Here is a 25,772-nt window from a genome sequence, read left to right on the forward strand (position 1 = left end):
ACGCGCATCGGCTTATCCAGCCTTTTTCAATCGTATCGGATAATTGAAAAAGGCTGGATAAGCCGAAACGCGTCTTGTTACGTGTGTAATATGCTATATTACGAATAAATCCTTTATTTACATTCAAGTTGCCTGTGCCAGGATTTCTTCTTTTCCTACTAAGTGAAAGAGGCCGGTAAGGGGTGAAAACACACAAGCCAGGTACACGGGAAAAAAAATGTGGACTGAAGATAAGGGGGAAGAAAGACCGAAAGGAACTGCTGGGAAATGTAGTTTGAGCCAAACTCAAAACCTGAAATCCAAAGGCAAACACAACATGCACCCCTTTAACCATCACTGCAGCACTCCACCATTCTGGGTTTAATGTAAAAGACACACAAATGCTCCACTGGAGTTTGCTGAAAAGCACCTACAGGATTCTTATTGTGAAAAACAAGATTGTCTAGTCCAGTGGTTCTTAACCTTGTTGGAGGTACTGAACCCCACCAGTTTCATATGCGCATTCACTGAACCCCTCTTAATTGGAAAAATAAAATGTGATTTTTTTCAAATTCAAAACATAGGAGGCATATATTTAAGTATTTATTTATACATAGGTGCACAAAATGAACAAAACCATTAAGAACAAAGAACAAAACCATGAAAACATGATTTTCACACAAAAACATAATGAATATTTACTGCAAATCAGTGTGACCCCCACATTAGGCAGGCAGTGTTCCCCCACATTAGGTAGGCAGTGTTCCCCCACATTAGGCAGGCAGTGTTCCCCCACAATAGGCTGGCCGTATGTTCCCCCACATTAGGTGCAATATAGTCCCCCACATTAGGTGCAATATAGTCTGCAACATTAGGCTGGTAGTATGTTCCCCCACATTAGGTGCAATATAGTCCCCCACATTAAGCTGGCAGTATGTTCCCCCTCATTAGGTGTAATATAGTCCGCACCATTAGGCTGGCAATATGTTCCCCCACATTAGGTGCAATATAGTCCCCCACATTAAGCTGGCAGTATGTTCCTCCACATTAGGCTGGCAGTATAGTCCCCCACATTACGTAGGCAGTATAGTTCCCCCCACATTAGGTGCAGTATGTTCCCCCCCCAGACATACAGCCTCGAGTCATACAGTATGGCTGGAGGCTGTATGCCTGTGTACTGCCCCACTTCAGTGTTCCGACCACTGCTCCTCGGGTCCGGCCATAGCAGGACCGTAGGATCGCTGGTCGGAACACCGAAGCTGACGTGCCGCTGGTAAACACTTACCAACTGCCAGCGCGCGTCCTTCTTGCTGCTTCTCCGCTCCTCCGCGCTCCGTTGCCATGAGTAACGTCCCTGCGTGCGCTAGTTCCCGGCCATCCCCGCGTTTTTAAAGTAAACGTGGGGCCGTAGGGACTTAACAGAGGCGTCCCTGTGTTCTGAAAGCATCTTTCGGAACACAGGGATGTTCTGAGGCAAAAACACCCGGCGTGCCTCCCCTTCCGAACCCCCGAGACTGACTCACCGAACCCCTCGAGACTGACTCACTGAACCCAGGTTAAGAACCACTGGTCTAGTCTGATGAAACCAACATTAAACTTTTTAGCCTCAATCCTAAAACCTGGCTTGTACCGTCCCTACAGTGTAACATGGTGGTGTTATTCTGTGTATTTTTTGGTTTTTTTTAGTGGCTGGCACAGGGAGACTGGTCGGGGTTAAGGGAAAGCTAAACAGAGCAAAGTACTGAGATATACTGAGTTCTCTTTGCATTTCTGAAGACTTGTCTACTATGCAGGCCTCTTTACATAAAGTGGTCATTAATTAATAATTTGCTATTTTATTAATATGCAAAATTGCAATGCAGTGGTTGAAAAAAAAAACCTGCGTAGACCACCTTTATTGCTGCTTTAGAAACTTTCTTTACAAAGTAAGATATGGTGTTGTGAAGTCCTTTTGTTAGTTTTGGTAGACTTGTGCATTATTTAGCACACATATGATAAATTAGGCACATGTCAGCCCAAAAGAAGCAACAAAAAGTGACTTTAAAAATAACATACCAAAAAATCGCCTCCAATGACCCTAAGTACACAGCCAAATCAACACAAGAGTACACTGTGAATGTCCTTGAGTGACTTAGCCAAAGCCCTGACTTGTACCCACTCGAACATCTTTGGAGAGACCTGAAAATGGCAGAAAGTCCCCAAATTTAGGTTTTCTGTAATCACTGCCAAAGGTGCTTTAACTAAGTACCGAGTAAAGGGTCTGAATACTTATGTCAATGTATTATTATTTTAGTTTTTCTTTTTCAATACATTAGCAAAGATTTCTAACGCTCTGTTTTCACTTTGTCATTATGGGCATTGAATGCAGAATGATAGGGGGGAACCTTTTTATTTTTTTATTTTTGCACAAAGCTGCAACATAATAAAATGTTAAAGGGTCTGTAAACTTTCCAAATGCATTGTGAGTGAGTAGATATCATCTTGGTATATTTTGGGTACAGAGCTGCCGGATGAAATGCTGTCTTTAAGAAGTTGTAATGGCTCTTCTTGTATTGTGGTGCCCTCTAGTGTAAAGAAATATTATAACATTCGAGTATTACTGTTAAGCACTATGTATGTCACTTTTAAAGTCATTTTTGTTGTGCAAGTTCACCAAAACTAACTAAACAACTTCACAGCACCATTTCTCACTTTGTAAAGCAAGTTTCTAGTGCAACACCGAAGGAAGTCTAAAAAAAACATAAATATATGAGTTATAACATTGTTTTTAGACCTAAACCTGCTTAATCCTGTTTATCCTTGTCCTGGCAGTCACTGCCCAAATTTGGATACACACACCTTACGTGAGCTGTGTTATCTTTTGTGTTTAGGTGCAGACTCTACATCCTCTGACCCCTTAGTCTTGGATCAGTATGTGGTAGTTGCCGCATATGACAAACAGGAGAGCACAGAGATCAACCTGTGTGTTGGACAAGTAGTGGACATCATTGAGAAAAATGAGTCGGGTAAGAAAATGATAAGTGCAAGTGATTTGGGAAACTAAAAATGTCATGAAGCAAGACTTCATATTTTATGGTTTAAATATAGTAACTAAACCTCATAACATCTCAACTGATTATTTTTAGTAATCTTTTTTTTAGACTGTAAGATGTACTTTTTCCTTTAAAAAAAAAAAAGGAAGTGTCTAAAAGGAAGTGTTTGTCTTCTCACTCAAATGGGTTTTCCCACTTTTCACACTTATCACCCATCAACAGGGTAGGTGATAAATATTGGATTGTTGGGGGGTCTCAGGCCCCATTGTCTTCCTCACTGCACAACTACAGTAGGGAGGAGCTTGTGACACATCATTTAATGTCTATAGGACTGATGGAGACAGTCAAGCCAAGTACAGTTCTTCCAGTCTAAAGATAAATACCTGTTGTGGGAAAACATCTTTAATGATCAAGCCGAGCGCTCTTGAAGTATTCCATTCACAGTCTCCTGATTCTGTCTCACTGTATGATTAATGTAGACAGGTCATGAAGCCGAGTATAATGTGCTTTTAGCGTCTTGTAATATAGTACCTGACCAAACCCCCTCATTTGAGCCTGGAGAGATAAATAAACAACCAGACCATCAAGTGTTAATCCTTTTTTATTACTCTAGACCACCAGGAAATAGTTTTTTCCCCATTATATATCCTAGATCACCAGGTATTTACCCCCTATTTTGCCTTAAACCACTTGATAATAAAATCTTGACCTCTCTTTTATCCTAGAACACTTGGTATTAAACCATTTTAATCTATCGATCTTAAAGTAAGAAGCCCTCCTCTAGATCAGCGGTCCCCAACCCTGTCCTCAAGGCCCACTAACTTTCCGTATTTTTGCAGTAACTCTATTGGAATAGATGAGGAAAAATATCAAATCCTGGGCTCCCTGGTTGAGGACTGGGTTGGGGACCTCTGCTCTAGACCAACAGAGCTAGTGGCGTTAAAGGGGTTATCCAGGAAAAAAATGTTTTTATATATATCAACTGGCTCCAGAAAGTTAAACAGATTTGTAAATTACTTCTATTAAAAAATCTTAATCCTTTCAGTACTTATGAGCTTCTGAAGTTAAGGTTGTTCTTTTCTGTCTAAGTGCTCTCTGATGACACGTGTCTTGAGAACCACACAGTTTAGAAGCAAATCCCCATAGCAAACCTATTCTAAACTTGGCGGGTTCCCGAGACACGTGTCATCAGAGAGCACTTAGACAGAAAAGAACAACCTTAACTTCAGAAGCTCATGAGTAGTGAAAGGATTAAGATTTTTTAATAGAAGTACCGTAATTTACAAATCTGTTTAAACTTTCTGGAGCCAGTTGATATATATATAAAAAAAAGTTTTTTCCTGGATAACCCCTTTAACCTCTTCTCCACCAGAGATAGTATAATTACCATGAAATATATATATTTTTTGTAGTCTAACCCTGTGAATTTCATATACTCCAACACATAATATATCACAAGCGGCTGAGTTTTTAAAAGTCAAGTTGGATCCTTGATCTATTTTGCTCAATTTTTTATTCTGTTTTTATGTAGGTTATATCTGGTCAGATGCATTAGAAAAAAGACTCTGAGAGAAGAAATATAGAGGGGATATATAGTGAAAACAATATAATATATGTGTTTTATTTGTGTTGTGACATTATATTTCTGTAGCACTGTATAATATGTGGTTTAGTCACTTACTACAGTGGTCCCTCAAGTTACAATATTAATTGGTTCCAGGACGACCATTGTATGTTGAGACCAAAACACGTAATTGGTTCTGAAGCCACCAAAATGTCATCCAAAAATAGGAAAAGGTGAGGATTAAACTAAAATAAGTAGATAACTAATAAAGATGAAGCAAATCCTTACATATAAAAGTAGGAAAGATCTGCTGGGAGCTGTAATCACTGTCTGTCAGTGTTTCCCAAGCAGGGAGCCTCCAGCTGTTGCAAAACTACAACTCCCAGCATGCCCGGACAGCCAAAGGCTGTCCGGGCATGCTGGGAGTTGTAGTTTTGCAACAGCTGGGGGCACCCTGCTTGGGAAACACTGGTCTATGTAGAGGACAGGAGCTTCTTCGGGGTCCTGTACAGTACACAGTGTCCTAAAAAAGTAACATGGAGCCTCCATCACCTGGTGTCCAAAGGAGCAGGTAACCCTGGCACTGGTAAAAAGTACAGAACATGTAATACCTCCCTGTACTGTAGGGGGCGCTACCAGACAGGAATTCAGTGCATACACTTCAGTAATACAGGGATTTTACCAGTGAATGCCCATTCTGATTTGGTCAGTTCTTCTGGCCATTGACAGGTTTCACAGATCTGGACTGTCCGTATCATTGTATGTTGCGTCTGGTTTCAACTTACAATCGTCCAGAAAAGATCATTGTATGTTGAAACTATTGTATGTTGAGGCCATTGTAAGTTGAGGGATCACTGTATTTACGTAATCAGAAAGGGTTTTTCTGTCTGGATTATTAGCATTTTTTGGCCAGTGCCCTGAATAATCTTGATGTACAGTACATTCAGTATGTAAAGTACATTTTGTTACGGTTATTCCTTTATAACTTAATGTAAGTAAGTTACCATTGTGATATCCCCTTATGGCAAAGCTCTTTTGAATAGAATATATGCTGTTTGTTAATTCTAGGCTGGTGGTTTGTCAGTAACGCAGATGAGCAAGGATGGGTACCGGCAACTTGTTTAGAGGCTCAAGATGGCGGACAGGAGGACTTTCCAGTTCACCCGGAAGAAGGTAAGAAGTATAAAATGCCTCTTTTACTATTCCATCAATTCATCCTAACACCCACCACAGGATCATAATGTGCCAATGCATGGTTCCATTTCATGCCATAGATTTACTTTTTTAATTCCTTTTCCAGATAAAAGGAAAAAGCTGAGGATATCTGTCAACTAAAAACTGTTCTCTCTCTCCAGCACAGCTTTTTATGTGTATATATCGATGTCTGTGTCATGTGCCGTCTAAACATGTCTCATTAGTCTGTGTATTACTAATGTGTGTACTGTATGTGTGCGTTGTATTTCAGGAGCAAAAATAAGTTCACCTTTTTTACAACCGGAAGTGGTGCTAATGTTCTACAATGACAGCCTGTTTAGATTCCTAAGAGTACCCAGTTATTAAAAGGGATATTTGGAAAAACCTGACCGCTCCTTATTTCTTGTTTTGTCACTTCCTGCTTCCCAACATGCTCCCAGCCCCCTGGAGATACTGGTCCTTGCCTAGGCACGTCGGCCGCCGAAGGACACTTGGGGACTTGTACACCAGTGGATGGGGTCCAGGTGCAGAGAGGCTTGTTTTATTGTCTGTGATTGCTATCTATGTCTGCTTCTGTTGCATGAGATCCTACCACTGGTGTCTGCATGTCTTGCACGTACATATTTTGCTTCAAAGGGAAATATTAATATGCATGCCAAAGGCATGTTCCTTACAGTAAAGATGATGCGAAGTAAGAACCTCAGGTCAGTCCTCTATCCAGAATATACATGTAAACTATATGGAATTTATAGTTAACAAGATTAGGAACGCTTTTTCCCATATACTCTGATAACTAGGAAGGCCAGAGCTATTTGTTGTTTATACACTATTTTTATGATACTTGCAATGGTTTTACATTTTTACATAATTTATAAACAAATATGTCCCTTTATGGATTCGTTATTCCCTCTCCCATTGAGATTTCCCATTTCACCTTCAATTATTGGTTGGGTAATGATCACACCACAAGACTGACAGAAGACAATATGGGGGAGATTTATCAAAACCTGTTGCCCATAGCAACCAATCAGATTGCTTCTTTCATTATTAAAAAGGCCTCTTCAAAATGAAAGGAGCGATCTGATTGGTTGCTATGGGCAACTCAGCAACTTTTCCACTGGACATGTTTTGATAAATCTCCCCTGTGTATTGAAAGCCCTGGCCTTATTCTTGTGTTAAAGAAGTGTAAATTCATCCTACTTTCCAATTTGTTTTTAAACAAGAATTCAGCAAGAATTGATGCTTTTTGTGAGAAATATAGCAAGCTCATACAAGACTGCCAAATACAGCAAGTAAAGTTAAAGAAAAGAGAATCCAGATGGTTTGGGGTCTTCTTTTAAATATATTCCTCTGCTTTTTTGTCTGAACAGAAGAGAAATACAGTGTTATCTATCCTTACACTGCAAGAGACCAAGATGAAATCACTCTGGATAAAGGCGTCATAGTAGAGGTCATTCAAAAGAATCTTGAGGGATGGTGGAAAATCAGGTATGTCTGTTAATATACTTTACATTGTTCATAGAATGTGCCGGCTATATATAAAGCTATACATCTCATTCAATATGTGTACGGTAATCCAAGAAATGGATTGCACCAATTGCATTATGGTTCTCATTCAGTCTGAGCTTTTATAGAGTACCTGTCATCAAGCCATGTTTTCACATTGTGTGAGCTCGGGCAGGAGAAAGTGGGTGTTCCCCAGCAGGCAAGAGTTGTGCCTCGCTATGCCCCGCTCACATTTCCTGAGTTTGATCTCCTGCCATGCTGGGAGGAGACCAAACTAACTGTTAGACTTGTGCATGGAACAGACCAGAGCCACCTAGTGGCCCTTTTATCAATCACATTAAATACATATAAAGGTTGGGAATTTTAACAGCAAGTAAATAGGAAAGTGTCTTATAATTATATAAGGAACAATATATTAAAAGTTTGGTTTCGTGACAGGTACTCTTTATCTGTTAGCATTCTTGGCTCAGACCCTAACTATTGATTGCATCCAGTTTAATCGTACCAACGTTGATGTTTATGGTAGTAACATAACTGAGAAAAAGGAGTTTTATTCACTCATACATCATGGCCCTTATTTACTGAGAGTGGAGTGTAGGTTTCTTTGTGGGTTTTAATTCCCTACAATTTATTTTCCACGGTATTTACTAAGGTTTCCCTACATTTTGCACTTTCCTTACACTTGGCTTTTTTTTACACATGTTCTGATCTGTGGGGTTTTCCTCAGCTCAAATCCACCACATTTTATGTGGAAACCTTAGTAAATATGTTGGGTTTTTGTGAAAATGTCAGGAACACGCCCCTTTTCTGAGACCACACCCCTTTTCCCGGCTGCCACGCCCCTTTTCCTGGTTTTCTTAGCAAAATGGAGAGGTTTTGCAAATTCTGGTGCAAATTCTGGTGCAAAATCTGGCGCAGACAGAATTTCTGGCGCAATGCGACAGAATCTGGCGCACAACCCGACGAAACATGTCGGGTTTGCAATAGTAAATGAGGGCCCATGTGTCTACTGGACTGCAACAAGAGTTGACATGGCTTCAACAGCAGCCCATGTGGGTAGCAGACTACAGTTCCCATAATGGATTGCTAACCTCTACTTCAGGCTTTTCACCCTCTGTATTTCCCCTCAATGCTGAGCCTCTCACATTAGTTTCTTAATTTCATCATCTGTTGTGTAACTTAATTATTATTTATCGATATATATATATATATATATATATATATATATATATATATATATATATAAAACTCAATGTATGTGTGTATGTTCAAGCATCACGTCCAAATGGCTGAAGATATTAACATGAAACTTGGCACACATGTTACTTATATGTCAACAACAAACATAGGATAGGTAATTTAACCCTTACTCACTCCTATTTGCCAGGGTCGGGGTTAAAGTCCCATACAAGTCTATGGGAAATATATGTTACTGCATAACTTCCAAACGGCTGGAGATATTTCGGTAATACTTGGTCACATGTTACTTATATATCCACTTAAAATATGGGATAGTTAATTTAACCCTCAACTACCCCCATTTGTGAGGGTCGGGGTTTTTGCTTAAAATCCCATGCAAATCAATGGGAAATGTATGTTCCCACATAACTTCTGTACGGCTGGAGATATTTCAATAATACCTGGTACACACATTACTTATATGTCAAATAAAAAGATGATAGGAGGGATAGGAGGTCGGGGGGGATAGGAGGACGGGGGGATAGGAGGTCGGATAGGAGGTTGAGATATGAGGACGGAATATGACAACAATATATGGGGATGGTCAAAAGCTTCCTCCTCAACAAGGGTGAGGAAGGAAAAATCGGGCAACGCCGGGTACTCAGCTAGGATATATATATATATATATATATATATATATATATATATAAACAAACAACAAAAAACGTGGTTTCAAATGGCTGGAAGTGCTCAACCCCAAATGCGGTTGTGCATTTATACTGGGGGAGCAGATCCTGCCCTTGTAGTCCGTTGCTAGGGGCGATCCCCAGCATAAAAATGCATACAATGGAGGATGCCTGCAGCGGACTACAAGTGCCACAATAGAATCCTACACCAGATAAACGGTGTGGATATGTAACAATTAGAATACAATACAAGAATATGGATGCACTACTGTGGTAGATGTAAACAATACATTGGCTATCCCTCAACACTGATGTTAAAATTGAGACATTCGCCAGTGTATCCTTATATGAAGGACACACCAGAGCCCGCACACCAACGCCAAGGTTTCTCATTTTGGTGCGAGACCTAACGCTAATCCTACCTGTGCTTGATAAACAGAACAGGGGCCAGTGGGCAATTACGGCAGCATTCGGCTGGCTCACAACCTCCTTCCAGATACCCTCCAGTGTTACTACGCACACATGCAATGGGAGGAGGGAGGCAAGCTGCAAGCCCCACCTGAGTTGGCTATTATGGGTGCCTGGCCTCACAGGTGCTTCCTTAATGCTGCCTGGTAGATATTCAAGGCGCATTAATGTTGGAGTTTACACACCTCCAAATTTAAAATTTAAACAAACAACAAAAAACGTGGTTTCAAATGGCTGGAAGTGCTCAACCCCAAATGCGGTTGTGCATTTATACTGGGGGAGCAGATCCTGCCCTTGTAGTCCGTTGCTAGGGGCGATCCCCAGCATAAAAATGCATACAATGGAGGATGCCTGCAGCGGACTACAAGTGCCACAATAGAATCCTACACCAGATAAACGGTGTGGATATGTAACAATTAGAATACAATACAAGAATATGGATGCACTACTGTGGTAGATGTAAACAATACATTGGCTATCCCTCAACACTGATGTTAAAATTGAGACATTCGCCAGTGTATCCTTATATGAAGGACACACCAGAGCCCGCACACCAACGCCAAGGTTTCTCATTTTGGTGCGAGACCTAACGCTAATCCTACCTGTGCTTGATAAACAGAACAGGGGCCAGTGGGCAATTACGGCAGCATTGGAGGGTATCTGGAAGGAGGTTGTGAGCCAGCCGAATGCTGCCGTAATTGCCCACTTTGTGCCGTACCTGTCAGTATGTCAAACAGACGACTCAGTTCGAGAGCTCGGATGGCACCAAAAGGTACTCTATCAACAATTACATAAACTGTAATTACAGTAATGTAATTTATATGATAGAGTGCACAGAGTGCAATTTAAAGTATGTGGGATACACAACAAGAAAATTGAAAATAAGAGCACTGGAACATCTGAATGACAGTACTATGACAGCAGTAAGACAGAGATCTGCTGCATCTGCACACTTTCACCTTGCACATGCCGGTAAATTAAACACCTTTCGTATTTTTGCCATTGAACATGTTAAAATGGGCACGAGAGGGGGTTGCATTAGGAAAAAATTGGCAGATCGTGAAGCATATTGGCAGTTCACATTGGGGACTCGTTCTCCGACGGGTTTAAATGTCCGTCAAGAACTGCTATTTCACTACTAATAAGCATTTATACCTATTTTTTGAACCCCCTTCCGTGACATTTAATTCCTATGTTTTTATGAACAATCAAGCTACATTATTGCATGTATGTTTCATTTTCTGGTTTTATTAAACATATTTTAACTTTGTTTGTTCTTACTAATGTGAACTATGTCACACGTCTCCAGAGAGAGGTGGGGTTATGGGATTTCTTTCCCTTCCCTCCCACAAGCAAAAGGTATTTAAACCTCACCTGGTAGTACCTGTGACATCACTGACAAAGAGCGCATGCGCTCGAAACGCGTCTGAGTTCAGGCTGATTTTACCTGTGTGCTGTGTTCCTAATAAAGCTGCTTGGAAATAGTGCTGGATCATCTGCCTTTCATTTTTCGTTGCTGGTGTTGGCTGGACACCGATCCGGGCACATTAAAGGGGATTGGAGAGCTGGTATTTCCATGTGGCCTAGGATTAGCGTTAGGTCTCGCACCAAAATGAGAAACCTTGGCGTTGGTGTGCGGGCTCTGGTGTGTCCTTCATATAAGGATACACTGGCGAATGTCTCAATTTTAACATCAGTGTTGAGGGATAGCCAATGTATTGTTTACATCTACCACAGTAGTGCATCCATATTCTTGTATTGTATTCTAATTGTTACATATCCACACCGTTTATCTGGTGTAGGATTCTATTGTGGCACTTGTAGTCCGCTGCAGGCATCCTCCATTGTATGCATTTTTATGCTGGGGATCGCCCCTAGCAACGGACTACAAGGGCAGGATCTGCTCCCCCAGTATAAATGCACAACCGCATTTGGGGTTGAGCACTTCCAGCCATTTGAAACCACGTTTTTTGTTGTTTGTTTAAATTTTAAATTTGGAGGTGTGTAAACTCCAACATTAATGCGCCTTGAATATCTACCAGGCAGCATTAAGGAAGCACCTGTGAGGCCAGGCACCCATAATAGCCAACTCAGGTGGGGCTTGCAACTTGCCTCCCTCCTCCCATTGCATGTGTGCGTAGTAACACTGGAGGGTATCTGGAAGGAGGTTGTGAGCCAGCCGAATGCTGCCGTAATTGCCCACTGGCCCCTGTTCTGTTTATCAAGCACAGGTAGGATTAGCGTTAGGTCTCGCACCAAAATGAGAAACCTTGGCGTTGGTGTGCGGGCTCTGGTGTGTCCTTCATATAAGGATACACTGGCGAATGTCTCAATTTTAACATCAGTGTTGAGGGATAGCCAATGTATTGTTTACATCTACCACAGTAGTGCATCCATATTCTTGTATTGTATATATATATATGTATTTAAAACTCTTATGTGTGTATGTTCCAGCATCACGTCCAAACGGCTGAAGATATTAACATGAAACTTGGCCCACATGTTACTTATATGTCAACAACAAGCATAGGATAGGTGATTTAACCCTTAATCACCCCTATTTGCCAGGGTCAGGGTTTTTGTTTAAAGTCCCATACAAGTCTATGGGAAATATATGTTACTGCATAACTTCCAAACGGCTGGAGATATTTCCATAATACTTGGTCACATGTTACTTATATGTCCACTTAAAATATAGTGTAGTTAATTTAGCCCTTAACTACCCCCATATGGGAGGGTCAGGGTTTTTGTTTAAATGCCCATGCAAATCAATGGGAAATGTATGTCCCCACATAACTTCCGTACGGCTGGAGATATTTCAATAATACCTGGTACACACATTACTTATGTCAAATAAAAAGATATGATAGTTAAATAAACCCTTGTCTACAGCCTTACATAAAAGATGGGTTTTTGTTTCAAGTCCCATGCAAGTATATGGCACTTCCAGTATCTCACTCCACAAGCTCCGATCTGCATCTCCTGGTGAATGTTTCAATCCGGCTTGCAAGCCACACCACATCTCACAAAGAGAGGAGGTTGAGATATGAGGTCGGGATATAAGCTCAAGATAGGAGGATGGGATATGAGATCAAGAAAGGAGGACGGGACAGGAGGACAGGATATGGGGACGGGATATGGCAACAATATATGGGGATGGGATATGAAATCAAAAGCTTCCTCCTTTATTGATTTTCCTCCCCAACAAGGATGAGGAAGGAAAAACCGGGCAACGCCGGGTACTCAGTGTGTGTGTGTGTGTGTGTATATGTATATATATGTGTGTGTGTATATATATATATATATATATATATATATATATATATATATATATATATATATATATATAAATCTCAATGTGTTTATGTTCCAGCATCACGTCCAAACGGCTAAAGATATTACCATGAAACTTGGCACACATGTTAGTTATGTGTCAACAACAAACATAGGATAGGTAATTTAACTCTTACTCACCCCTATTTGCCAGGGTCGGGGTTTTTGTTTAAAGTCCCATACAAGTCTATGGAAAATATATGTTATTGCATAACTTTCAAACGGCTGGAGATATTTCCATAATACTTGGTCACATGTTACCTATATGTCCACTTAAAATATAGGATAGTTAATTTAAAGGACATCTGCAGCGTTACAAACACTTATCCCCTATCCTCAAGATAGGGGATAAGTGTTTGATCGCGTGGGGTCCGAACGCTGGGGCCCCCGGCGATCGTCTGTACGGGGCCGCGGCTCTCCTGTGCAGGTGGCGTGCCAGCCGCAGCATGACGTTGCGGCCGGCACGCCTCCTCCATACATCTCTATGGGAGAGGCAGCATTCGCACCTCCCGTCATCCGCCATAGAACTGTATGGGGACGGGGAGGAGACGGGGCGTCACCGTCGACCTCTAAGTCGACACTACGCGCCTTAGCGCTCACCATGAGCGCTTATTGCGGCGCCCCGTTAGGGAGATCGGGGGGGGGTGTCCCAGCGGTCGGACCCCCCGCGATCAAACACTTATCCCCTATCCTGTGGATAGGGGATAAGTGTAATGCCGCTACTGTTGTCCTTTAACCCTAAACTACCCCCATTCTTGAGGGTCAGGGTTTTTGTTTAACCTGTACGCCCTGAGTCCGCTCCCGATCTATAACGCGGGGCCACGGCCGGGACCCGTTGCTAATAGAGCGCGCTATTAACCCTTTAGATGCGGCGTTCAAAGTTGAACGCCGCGTCTAAAATGAAAGTGAAACCATGCCGGTTAGCTCAGGGAGCTGTTCGGGATAGCCGCTGTGAAATCGCGGCATCCCGAACAGCTTACAGGACAGGTGGAGGGTCCCTACCTGCCTCCTCGCTGTCAGATCGCCGATCCAGGCATGAGCAGTCAAGCAACAGAATCATCGATCACTGGTTTCCTATGAGAAACCAGTGATCAATGGAATAGATCAGTGTGTGCAGTGTTATAGGTCCCTATGGGAGCTATAACACTGCAAAAAAAAGTGAAAAAAAAAAAGTGAATAAAGATCATTTAACCCCTCCCCTATTAAAAGTTTGAATCACCCCCCTTTTCCCATAAAAAAAAACCCAGTGTAAATAAAAATAAACATATGTGGTATCACCGCGTGTGGAAATGTCCGAATTATAAAAATATATCATCAATTAAACCGCACGGTCAATGGCGTGCGCGCAAAAAAATTCCTAAGTCCAAAATAGTGCATTTTTGGTCACTGTTTATATCATGTAAAAATGATCAATAAGTCCTATCAATGCAAAAATGGTACCGCTAAAAACTTCAGGTCACGGCGCAAAAAATTTGCCCTCATACCGCCCCATATGCGGAAAAATAAAAAAGTTATAGGGGTCAGAAGATGACCATTTTAAACTTATAAATTTTCCTGCATGTAGTTTTGATTTCTTCCAGAAGTACGACAAAATCAAACCTACATAAGTAGGGTATCATTTTAACCGTATGGACCTACAGAATAAAAAGATGGTGTCATTTTTACCGAAAAATGTACTGTGCAGAAACGGAAGCCCCCAAAAGTTACAAAATGGCGGGGTTTTTTAAAAATTTTTGTCTCACATTGATTTTTTTTCCCGTTTCGCCGTCGATTTTTGGGTAAAATGACTGACGTCATTACAAAGTAGAATTGGTGGCGCAAAAAATAAGCCATCATATGGATTTTTAGGTGAAAGATTGAAAGAGTTATGATTTTTTAAAGGTAAGGAGGAAAAAACGAAAATGCAAAAACGGAAAACCCCCGGGTCCTTAAGGGGTTAAAGTCCCATGCAAATTAATGGGAAATGTATATGTGGTACGCATTTTACTTATATGTCAAATAAAAAGATATGAGGTCAAAATAGGAGGTTGGGATATGAAGTCGAGATAGGAGGTCAGGATATGAGGATGAGATATGAGGTCAATATAGGAGGTCGTGATAGGAGGACGGAATATGAGGTAGAGATATGAGGACGGGATAGGAGGTCAGGATATGAGGTCGAGATATGATGACTGGATATGAGGTTGAGATATGAGGGCGGGATATGGGGTTGGCATATGGCAACAATATATGAGGTCGGGATATGAGGTTGAGATATGAGGGCGGGATATGGGGTTGGCATATGGCAACAATATATGAGGTCGGGATATGAGGTTTAGATATGGCAACAATATATGAGGATGGGATATGAGATTGAGATATGAGGATGGGATATGGGGTTGGCATATGGCAACAATATATGAGGATGGGATATGAAGTCAAAAGCTTCCTCCTTTGTTGATTTTCCTCCCCAATAAGGATTAGGAAGGAAAAAAACGGGCAACGCCGGGTACTTACCTAGTATGAATATAATACAGCATACTTTAACTATAAGTCATCTTTTTTATACCCTTTAGGGTACAGTATTCTGTGCAGATTTGATGCGCAGGATTTCAAGCTGTGTTCAGTTTACATTAAAATCTGCAGCAGAAAATCCTGCGCATCAAATCTGCACTTCTTATCTGCACAGAATACTGTACGTGTGAATAGACCATTAAGGGTACATTTACACGTACAGGATCTGCTGCATGTTTTTGCTGCATATTTTGTGCAGCTGATTGTGCTACCCATTAACTTCAATGGGCAGCAAAATCAGCTGCAGAAAATGTGTAGCAAAAATATGCAGCAGATACTGTACGTGTGAATGTACCCTAAGACATCATTGTCCTGGTTATGCTATCCCTTTTAGTATCAAGATAGATATGTTTGAACTGGCTTCCATGTCACCTTTCATGTGCTCTTAGAGGTTTTAGGTACTGATAGGCTCTCAATCTGCCTTTACCAAGCCTATGTATTTGCACATGATAGCAGGAACAGAAAATTGATTTGCTGTATATAAGTTGCAATTTATGATTGTTGTAGTGGTTTAATTTGAAAGACCTGCTTTCTCTGACATGCCTGCTTGTGGAACTACAAGTTTGGTGTGCCTGTTCTGGGCAGCTGCTTTCTCAATCCTTCCTGTCTATTGGTACTGGTAATTTATGGACCTGTGTCGGCTCCTATGTGTCACTGCCAAAATTATGAGCTAAAGTTTCTGGGGTAAATGCCACCCAGAAGTCTCACTTTGCTTAAATAGTAACCAGCTCTGATCAAATGCCTATAAGAAGATGGTTTGCAAGAAGCCAAGAAATTATAGTAACAACTTTTTACATATGAGTATAAATAAACTGTGCCAGATCTCTCCATTGGAAGGGTAAATATACCTAATCCTTGGTTCACCTGAAAGTTAATGGTCTCAACAAGTGCCTGGCAACAGCATATCTTCCTTTTGTTATCAAATAAACATGTATGCTTGACCGATTGGAGCATGCATGTTTTCTGAGGAAACAGGAGAGGTCCCGTTTCATGATGTGGAGCAATGTGTCATTGCAATAACAGTCACAACTATATTTTATTTTGTAAACTATGTGTCTACAGAGCTAAAATTAAGCTTTTCATATTAAAACTTTTCACAAAGGATTGACAATATGCTGACTTATGTTAGTCACGTTTTTTTAAAATTGGTTTAACATAGAAGCATCACCAAAAACACTGTCTTGTCTTGGTACAGATACAAAGGTGCAGAGGGCTGGGCCCCAGCATCCTATCTAAAGAAAATCAGTGGAGATTTACTCTCTCAAAAGCTAGCCTCGGGATCCAGCGCCAATTCCAGTGCTCTAGATTTGGATGGAATCTCCAGGCAGCAGAACTACGCTGGTCGGGATAAGGAAGCTGTCGGTCGCCAATTTCCAATCGCAGATTTCAAACGAAGTAAGAATCTTTATTTTGACTTATGTCTATATATTTTTTTCTAAAAATTGCTGTCTGCTCTGAAAATCATGCAAGAATTGTCATCATTTAAAGAAAAACTGTCAGCAGTGTTAGCTGCACTGACCTGTTGTGTAGTGCGGGTGATACCAATGAAAACCATACTTACCTGATCCAGTTCAGTGGTCCCATTGTCCCACTATCTTCCTCCGCTTCTTTCATTCCAGAGCCGACTTGAGGCACGGGCAGAGCTCCCTGACATCAAGAAGGTCCGCCTGTGCCCCAAGCCGTCTCTGGAACGGAAGATACGGAGAGAAGATAGCAAGACAATGGGACCACATAACAGGATCAGGTAAGTATGGCTGTCATCAGTGTCACCCACACTACACACCTGTACCAACAGGTTACTGTGGGTAACACTAATGACAGTTTCCCCTTTAACCCCTTAAGGACGCAGGACGTAAATGTACGTCCTGGTGAGGTGGTACTTAACGCACCAGGACGTACATTTACGTCCTGTGCATAACCGCGGGCATCGGAGCGATGCCCGTGTCATGCGCGGCTGATCCCGGCTGCTGATCGCAGCCAGGGACCCGCCGGCAATGGCCGACGCCCGCGAGATCAATACAGATCAATACAGATCCCGGCATCTGCGGCAGTGCACCATTTGAATGAATGATCGGATCGACCGCAGCGTTGCTGCGGGGATCCGATCATTCATAACGCCACACGGAGGTCCCCTCTCCTTCCTCCGTCCGGCTCCCGGCGTCTCCTGCTCTGGTCTGAGATGGAGCAGACCAGAGCAGAAGATGACCGAAAACACTGATCTGTTCTATGTCCTATACATAGAAAAGATCAGTATTAGCAATCATGGTATTGCTATGAATAGTCCCCTATGGGGACTATTCAAGTGTAAAAAAAAAAATGTAAAAGTAAAAGTTAAAAAAAAGTGAAAAATCCCCTCCCCCAATAAAAAAGTAGAACGTCCGTTTTTTTTTCCTATTTTACCCCCAAAAAGCGTAAAAATTTTTTTTATAGACATATTTGGTATCGCCGCGTGCGTAAATGTCCGAACTATTAAAATAAAATGTTAATGATCCCGTATAGTGAACGGCGTGAACGAAAAAAAAAAAGTCCAAAATTCCTACTTTTTTTATACATTTTATTTAAAAAAAATTATAAAAAATGTATTAAAAGTTTTTTATATGCAAATGTGGTATCAAAAAAAAGTACAGATCATGGCGCAAAAAATTTGCCCCCATACCGCCGCTTATACGGAAAAATAAAAAAGTTAGAGGTCATCAAAATAAAGGGATTATAAACGTACTAATTTGGTTAAAAAGTTTGTGATTTCTTTTAAGCGCAACAATAATATAAAAGTATGTAATAATGGGTATCATTTTAATCGTATTGACCCTCAGAATAAAGAACACACGTCATTTTTACCATAAATTGTACAGTGTGAAAACGAAACCTTCCAAAATTAGCAAAATTGCGTTTTTCGTTTTAATTTCCCCACAAAAATAGTGTTTTTTGGTTGCGCCATACATTTTATGATATAATGAGTGATGTCATTACAAAGGACAACTGGTCGCGCAAAAAACAAGCCCTCATACTAGTCTGTGGATGAAAATATAAAAGTTATGATTTTTAGAAGGCGAGGAGGAAAAAATGAAAACGTTAAAATTTAATTGTCTGAGTCCTTAAGGCCAAAATGGGCTTAGTCCTTAAGGGGTTAAAGGATATCTTCACCTTTTTGGACTACTAAGCCTGAAAATATTAAAGCCTATGTACACCTTTGAAAAACATTGTTTTGTATTTTTTCTTTGTACTTGCAAATATTTTCTTCATAGGTCTTTATTGAAAATTGTACTCTCTTTTGCTTGTATACCCTCTGCTGCTTGCTGTGTGTGCTTTATATTCTCCATACACTTTTGTCTGCTCTCCTCCCTCAATAGCTTGTAAAAGCTGTCCTCCAGGGTTTTCTTTACCCCATCTACTCTTTGAGCTGGAGTGTAACTAACTCCTGTTGCTATTTCTAAGAAAGTTGCTTCATTTTGCATTTAGAAAACAAGTGCACAATTCAAAAAATCAGTGCAAAGGTGCCCATAGCCTTCAAAGGAAAACTTGGTTTTTATTACATGTAACATCTGTACAGGTCCTTAAAGTCTGTGTTGCCAGGTGGCATCAATATTTTAACAGTTTTCGGCTGTCCGGGCATGCTGGGAGTTGTAGTTTTGCAACAGCTGGAGGCACCCTGGTTGGGAAATCCTGTTCTAGCTGTTAGAGTATAAAGAAAAATAGTATAGCAAAACACTAGTTATAGCAATCAGTCCCTCCCTGCGGCACTCCTGAAGCATACTGCAGGTCCTGGATATGAGCACATCTGTCTTTGTTATCACAGCATACCATTGCAACAGGTACCTATTGTCGGTCATTTTATATGCATCAGGAAGTTGTCCCATTTAAAGGAGTACTGCAGCCTAATACAACTTATCCCCTGGATAGGGTATAAGTATCTAATTGCGGGGGCTCCGAGCGCTGGGCCCCCGGCTCTGCCACAGCTCTCCCCATGCAGGAGGCATGACATGCCCCTTCAATCTATCTCTATGGGAAAGGTGGAGATGCAGCATTCCTGCATCCCCCCCTCTCCCATAGAGCTGAATGGAGGGGGCATGTCTGTTGACCTCTTAGTGAGGTCAACGACATGAGCATAAGCCGCGCCGAGCCACGGCAATGTCAGGTCCCTGTGCGGGTGATTGCCGGGATCCCATCAGTCAGGCCCCCTGCTATCAGACACTTATCACTTATCCTGCGGATAGGGGTAAGTTGTCTATGGCTGCATTGCCCCTTTAAGGTTATCTAGAATTCCAAATGTTCTAATTCAGTGCAAAAAAAATCATGAACGTTTAGGTTTACACTGGTCAGTAAATCTCCTCTGTAACTACTCTAATGTCTAGAGTAATTTAAGTTAAATAAACTGATGCATTTTTTTGGAATTATCAGATGTTATTTCTTCACTCATCTGTTGTTTTTTAAAGAAATGTATAAAGCATATACAGTACTGTACTTTAAAACCCAGGGCTGGAACGTAGGAAGTATAATGCATTGTTGTGACTCCATCTATTTAAAATGATATCTGCTTGTCTCTTAATATGTATATTATAAAATTTGCTTTCTCTTCGTCTAGAATCTCCCATAATGAGACAGAGACCACCACCTCGCCGGGACCTTACCATTGTACGTTTTTGTTTGCAAAATCAACAATATTTTCTTCACATTGTCATTTTATATATATTTGTTTTAATCCTGCCATCAGATTTTACCATATATATTACGTGGCAAAGCATTATATGTGTTAAAATCTGTTTCTTTACCATGCCCATGAAACGTTCCTGCTGTCAGCAATGGTCAAGATATGAAGTTTGAAAGGTGTCCCCCCCCAGCCAGTAAGTAATTCCCAGGACAGGAGCCATCCTCTGTTAGTCCCATCTGCTCAGGCTGTAATCAGGCCCCCCCTCGGCATGATTGACAGCCTGGGCACAGCCTGCATCACCGCTCTGCTCTGTCTGCTTATCACTCAGCGTGATTGACAGCCCACAGACTGGCTTCCCCCTGAGAACTCCATACGGGCCAGCTTTCAGCAGCTCTAGTCTCCACTCAGCTCTCCTCTTTAAGATTTCAGATCTGAGAAAAGTACTAGTGTGGCTCACATTATTATAATATATATATATATATATATATATATATATATATATATATATATATATTCACATATGTTTTAGCCCAAATACTCCTTATCTCCCAGGATGTATGTATTATGTATTTCGGGTTTACTGTATATTTGTTGGTATATTAACAAAATTGTATTTATCTTGCCAATTGTTTCTAATTTTTAATAGTGTTATTGAATAGGGTCTGTACATTTTCTAAAATTCTTTTTTTTCATCTCATGTAAACACTCTGTAATACAATATGTGCTTTGTTTTAAAGGGAATTTGCCAATATACAGTAACTAGAGATGAGCGAATTTACAGTAAATTCGATTCTTCACAAACTTCTCGGCTCGGCAGTTGATGACTTATCCTGCATAAATTAGTTCAGCTTTCAGGTGCTCCGGTGGGCTGGAAAAGGTGGATATATTCCTAGGAAAGAGTCTCCTAGGACTGTATCCACCTTTTCCAGCCCACGGGAGCACCTGAAAGCTGAACTAATTTATGCAGGATAAGTCATCAACTGCCGAGCCGAGAAGTTCGTGACAAATCGAATTTACTGTAAATTCGCTCATCTCTAACAGTAACGTAACACTTACGTGACGAGTACACTCCTCACATTTTGGTAAATATTTTTTTTCCTTTCATGTGACAATACTGACAGCCTGAATTAAGTGGTTACTGTTTTGTCCCCTCAAAAAAACTCAACAAACAGCCATTAATGTCTAAACCTTGGCAACAGTACACCCCTGAGTGGAAATGTCCAAATTGGGTCCATAGTGTCAATATTTTGTGTAACTGCCATTATTTTTCAATACTGGCTAAAGCCTCTTGGGCATGGAGTTCACTAGAGCTTTACAAGTTGCCACTGGAGTCTTCTTTTGCTGCTCCATGATGGCATTATGGAGCTAGTGGATGTTAGAGACAATAGGGTTTAGGTCTGAAGACATACATGGCCAGTCCATCACCTTTGCACTCGGCTTCTTTAGCAAGGTAGTGTTTGTCGTGAAGGTATACTGTGGAATACTGCCCTGCGGCTCATTCTCTGAAGGGAGGGGATTATGCTCTGCTTCAGTATGTCACAGTACATGTTGGCATTCATGGTTTCTCAGCAAACGGTCTTTGGTTGACTATGGCAAGGCCTGTTCTGGGTGGAACCTGTCCTGTGAAACCGCTGTATGGTCCTGCCTATCATGCTGCACCTCCGTTTCAGGGTTTTGGCAATATTCTTATAGCCTAGACCATCTTTATGTAGAGTAACTATTCTTTTTTCAGATCTTCAGATAGTTCTTTGCCTTGAGCTGCCATGTTGACTGCCAGTGACCAGTATTAGAGAGTGTGAGAGTGATAACACCAAATTTAAGACGCCTGCTCCCCATTCACATCTGAGACATTGTACCACTATCAAGTCGCATGACACCGGGAGTAATGTGGCTAATTGGGCACAGTGTGGACATTTCTCCTTATGGGTATACTCAATTTTGTTGCCAATGTTTGGACATTAAAGGGGTACTCCACTGGAAAAAAAAATTTTTAATCAACTGGTGCCAGAAAGTTAAACAGATTTGTAAATTACTTCTATTTAAAAATCTTAATCCTTTCAGTACTTCAGCTGCTTTATGTTCCAGAGTAAGTTATTTTCTTTCTAAATTTCCTTTCTGTCTGACCACAGTGCTCTCTGTTGACACCTCTGTCCATGTCAGGAACTGTCCAGAGTAGGAGCAAATCCCTATAGCAAACCTATCCATCTCCAAACTGTTTCTAAAATGGACAGAGGTGTCAGCAGAGAGCACTGTGGTCAGACAGAAAGAAAATTCAAAAAGAAAAGAACTTCCTGTGGAGCATACAGCAGCTGATAAGTACTGGAAGGGTTAACATTTTTAAATAGAAGTAATTGACAAATCTTTCTGGCACCAGTTGATTAAATTAAATGTTTTCCAAGAGAGTACCCCTTTAATGGCTGTGTGTTGTTGTTTTGAGGGGACACAACATTGAGCACTGGTATACGGGTACTCGATACTTTACCGTGTAGCTGTGTCATCATTTCTTTAGTATTCAGTAAAAAGATTTACAAAAGTGTGACACGACCGTTGTCCCCCATCCCGCTTTTCTCCCATCACTGCCTCTTAAATGGACTATACTACTAATGGATGCAAACTGATTTAGTGGCATCCTTTTGCATCTGTTAGTATGAAAAGTCAGCTGCCTACAGACTCCCGCAGCCGGATTACTACTACTCCCATAATGGAACAGACTTGTTTCCATGATGGGAGTAGTAGTTCCCGGCTGCAAGAGTCTGCCGGTGGCTGGGGAGGCTATATTAGTGTTTGTACTACTACCCCCATCGTGGAACAGAGTCTGTTCCATGTTGGGGGTAATAGTACAGGGGCTGAGGGATTGGTCCTCCGGAAATCTTGAATGGCTAGCACCGAAAAGCCATTCAGGGCCCCAGGCAGGGTTTTTAAACTTCTAGTGTTCAGTTCACTATATAATGATATTCCCCCGACTTTAATGAAATCATTTAATTCCCTCATGTACATATGTGATCAATTATTCCCTTGCTGCCCAGTCTTGTCCTTTCCCCCGCTGTGCGCTGTCATTCGACATGTCCATGCTGCTGCCCTGGTCCAAGCGCAATCAGAGCGCACAGCAGGGACATGTCATTTCTGTACCCGACCTCTCCCCTGCTTAATAACTGAAGTGAAGTGAGACCCAGTAGGATCAATCCCTCAGCCCCTGTACTACTACCCCCAACATGGAACAGACTCTGTACCATGATGAGGGTAGTAGTACAAACACTAATTTAGTCTCCCCAGCCGCTGGCTGACTCCTGCAGCCGAGGAACTACTACTCCCATCATGGAAACAAGTCCGTTCCATGATGGGAGTAGTAGTAGTAGACCCTCAGCACTGCAGGAGTCTGCTGATGTCACCTCTTCTGAGCATGTTCAGAAGTAATAATGGTTCAAAAACGGATATTATAAACTGCATGCAAACAGATGACATTAAAGGGTCATCCGTTTGCCATAGACTTCAATGTTTCAATTCATAATATCTGTTTCTATTCCTTTATTTTTGACGGCAGAAAAAATATTGCATGCACCGTCTTTTCCCCCGTCAAAAAAAACGGAACAGCAATCAAACAGATGATAAAGGATTGTAAAAAAAATTCCAATTGACAGCAATGGGATTATTTTACAGCCGTTTTCAACCCATTTGAAAAATTATCAAACGGATTGATAACGGGCATTTATTAACCCGGGCAGACAGTAATGTGAACGAGCCCTAAGATACTGTATTTATGCTGCCCAAACCATAGAAAGCATCAAGCCTGGACAAGTTCACTCACCACTGAGGCTATGTTTCCACTTGTTTTTTTTTTCTGGCAGTTTTTGGAATACCACCAGTACAGTTTTTGAGCCATAGCCAGAAATGTATTCAGGAATAGGACATATAAAGGAAGGACTTACACTTCTCCTCCCTTATGGATCCACTTCTGACTTTGGTTCAAAAACTGCAGTGGCAGATATCCAAAAACTGCCAGAAAAAAAAACCAAGTGGAAACTTAGCCTGACCCTGATATTTTACACTATAACACTGCAGCGTTTCAAAGAAAAACATTTTTGTGAGAAAATAAGACAAAATTATTTCTAAATGATTGCAGCATTTGTATCATAATTTATATTTACCAATTGTTTTTGTTTTATTCCGATGGGAACACAACAGCCAAGAGGACTAAATCTCCCTAAACCCCCCACTCCTCCCCATGTTGAAGAAGAGTATTACACTATTGCAGACTTCCAGACCACCATTCCTGATGGGATTAGCTTCCAGGCAGGGCTAAAAGTAGAGGTAAGCTATTATTTAACCTAGGTACTAACCCTACTAGATTCTTCCACTAGCTGTAAAGAAAACAGAAGGTTACATACTGGTCTCCAACCTGTGGCTCTGCGGCTTTCCAGGACAGAGGATGGAGACTCCTTATGTAACAGCAAATACAGCACACATCATGGGTTTTAACCCTATTCTACCATCCATGTGCATTTAAGGTAAAAAGTGCAGGAAGAAAAGTTCATGAAGCAAGCTCTACATGCAGTGCACTGTGTATAACAGCTGACAATATGGTAAAAAAGGCTGGAAGGGGAGAGAACTACAACAATGGCTGTTTAACCACTTAGATTCAGTGATCTATAGCAACTGTGGCATCCAAGTGTAGGGAAGGGGGATTTTTTCTTAATAAAAAATAATAATTATTATTATTATTAGTAATAGTAGTAATTAATAAGACATTACAAAAATTGGCATTTACATAATTCTACTGGCCTACAGAACAAAAATAACATTTTTACAAAGTAAAAAAAACCTCAAAATATTGTGCAATTTCAGATTTTTCAGTGTTTTAATATAACTTTATATTAAAGCACTGCAAAGTTGCCTTCAAATCAGAAGCTGAATGGAGGTGCCTACCTTACCCCCCAAAGTTTCTTACCTGTCTCCATGTGATCTGGAACTGTATGATGAAGAAGGGTGTGTTCAAGGCTGTATCCAAAGATGTGAACTTAGCCCGTTGGCTTTGTAGATAAACAGGGACAGAGGCTATCATTTACTTAGAGTGGAGTGTACTTTTCTTTATCGATTTCTTCCCTGACATTTTCCTTGGTTTTTACACTTTTACCTAAATTTGGCTTTTTACAACTGCTCTGAGTTGTTGGGTTTTCCAGGGTTTAAACCCACCACATTATTTTGTGGGAAAATTATTAATTTGTTAGAATTTTTCAAAACTGTCTGGGATATGCTCCTTTTTTTAGTGACCATTCCCCTTTCTCAGCAGCCACACCCCATGTTCTGGGTTTTCTGCGCAAAGTGGAGAGTTAATAGGGTTTTTTAGATTTTTGTGTTGGAAATTCTGGCACACGACACATGCAACACAAAAAGTCCTACAAAGGTCTCTCCATTGCCATATTAGGGTATAAATATTAAAATGTACTTTAGATATGAATATGCTTCATGACCACTATTACAGAGAACATGTGGTCATACTCCCCCAAAAATTTAGTTTTATATTACCTTGGGTTCATTGATACCAACAGTGCTTTTTTTTTTCTTTCTTGGTATGCACCCCTGTGCCAGAGATCTATGGATTTTACTATTTGGTTAACTATCTGTACTTTTCA

General features: G+C 41.0%; 1 protein-coding gene and 1 long non-coding RNA gene across 6 annotated transcripts in view; one reads left to right on the forward strand and one right to left on the reverse strand.

Moving 5' to 3' along the window:
• SH3PXD2B (SH3 and PX domains 2B) overlaps positions 1-25,772 on the forward strand; it is a 153,642-nt gene that overhangs the window by 124,013 nt on the left and 3,857 nt on the right. Inside the window, exons 7-13 of one of the 2 annotated variants that reach the window (XM_056574825.1) lie at positions 2,850-2,984; positions 5,644-5,748; positions 6,210-6,293; positions 7,140-7,257; positions 16,690-16,889; positions 20,077-20,126; positions 24,325-24,450. In XM_056574825.1, the coding sequence (XP_056430800.1) occupies positions 2,850-2,984; positions 5,644-5,748; positions 6,210-6,293; positions 7,140-7,257; positions 16,690-16,889; positions 20,077-20,126; positions 24,325-24,450 (818 nt within the window). The remainder of the gene's footprint in view (positions 1-2,849; positions 2,985-5,643; positions 5,749-6,209; positions 6,294-7,139; positions 7,258-16,689; positions 16,890-20,076; positions 20,127-24,324; positions 24,451-25,772) is intronic. The other variant, XM_056574827.1, reaches the window with a different exon arrangement.
• Positions 1-25,772, reverse strand: part of LOC130369490 (uncharacterized) — a 97,175-nt gene that overhangs the window by 65,646 nt on the left and 5,757 nt on the right. Inside the window, exons 1-2 of one of the 4 annotated variants that reach the window (XR_008892780.1) lie at positions 6,704-6,750; positions 3,395-3,566 (exon numbers count right to left, since the gene is read on the reverse strand). The exons of the other annotated variants lie outside the window; for them this stretch is intronic. This is a non-coding gene — a long non-coding RNA (uncharacterized LOC130369490). Of the gene's footprint in view, positions 1-3,394; positions 3,567-6,703; positions 6,751-25,772 lie in introns of those variants that run through there. 4 annotated transcript variants of the gene reach the window in all.

This window comes from Hyla sarda, chromosome 4 (genome assembly GCF_029499605.1).
Source record: "Hyla sarda isolate aHylSar1 chromosome 4, aHylSar1.hap1, whole genome shotgun sequence".
In the NCBI taxonomy this organism is placed as follows: domain Eukaryota; kingdom Metazoa; phylum Chordata; class Amphibia; order Anura; family Hylidae; genus Hyla; species Hyla sarda.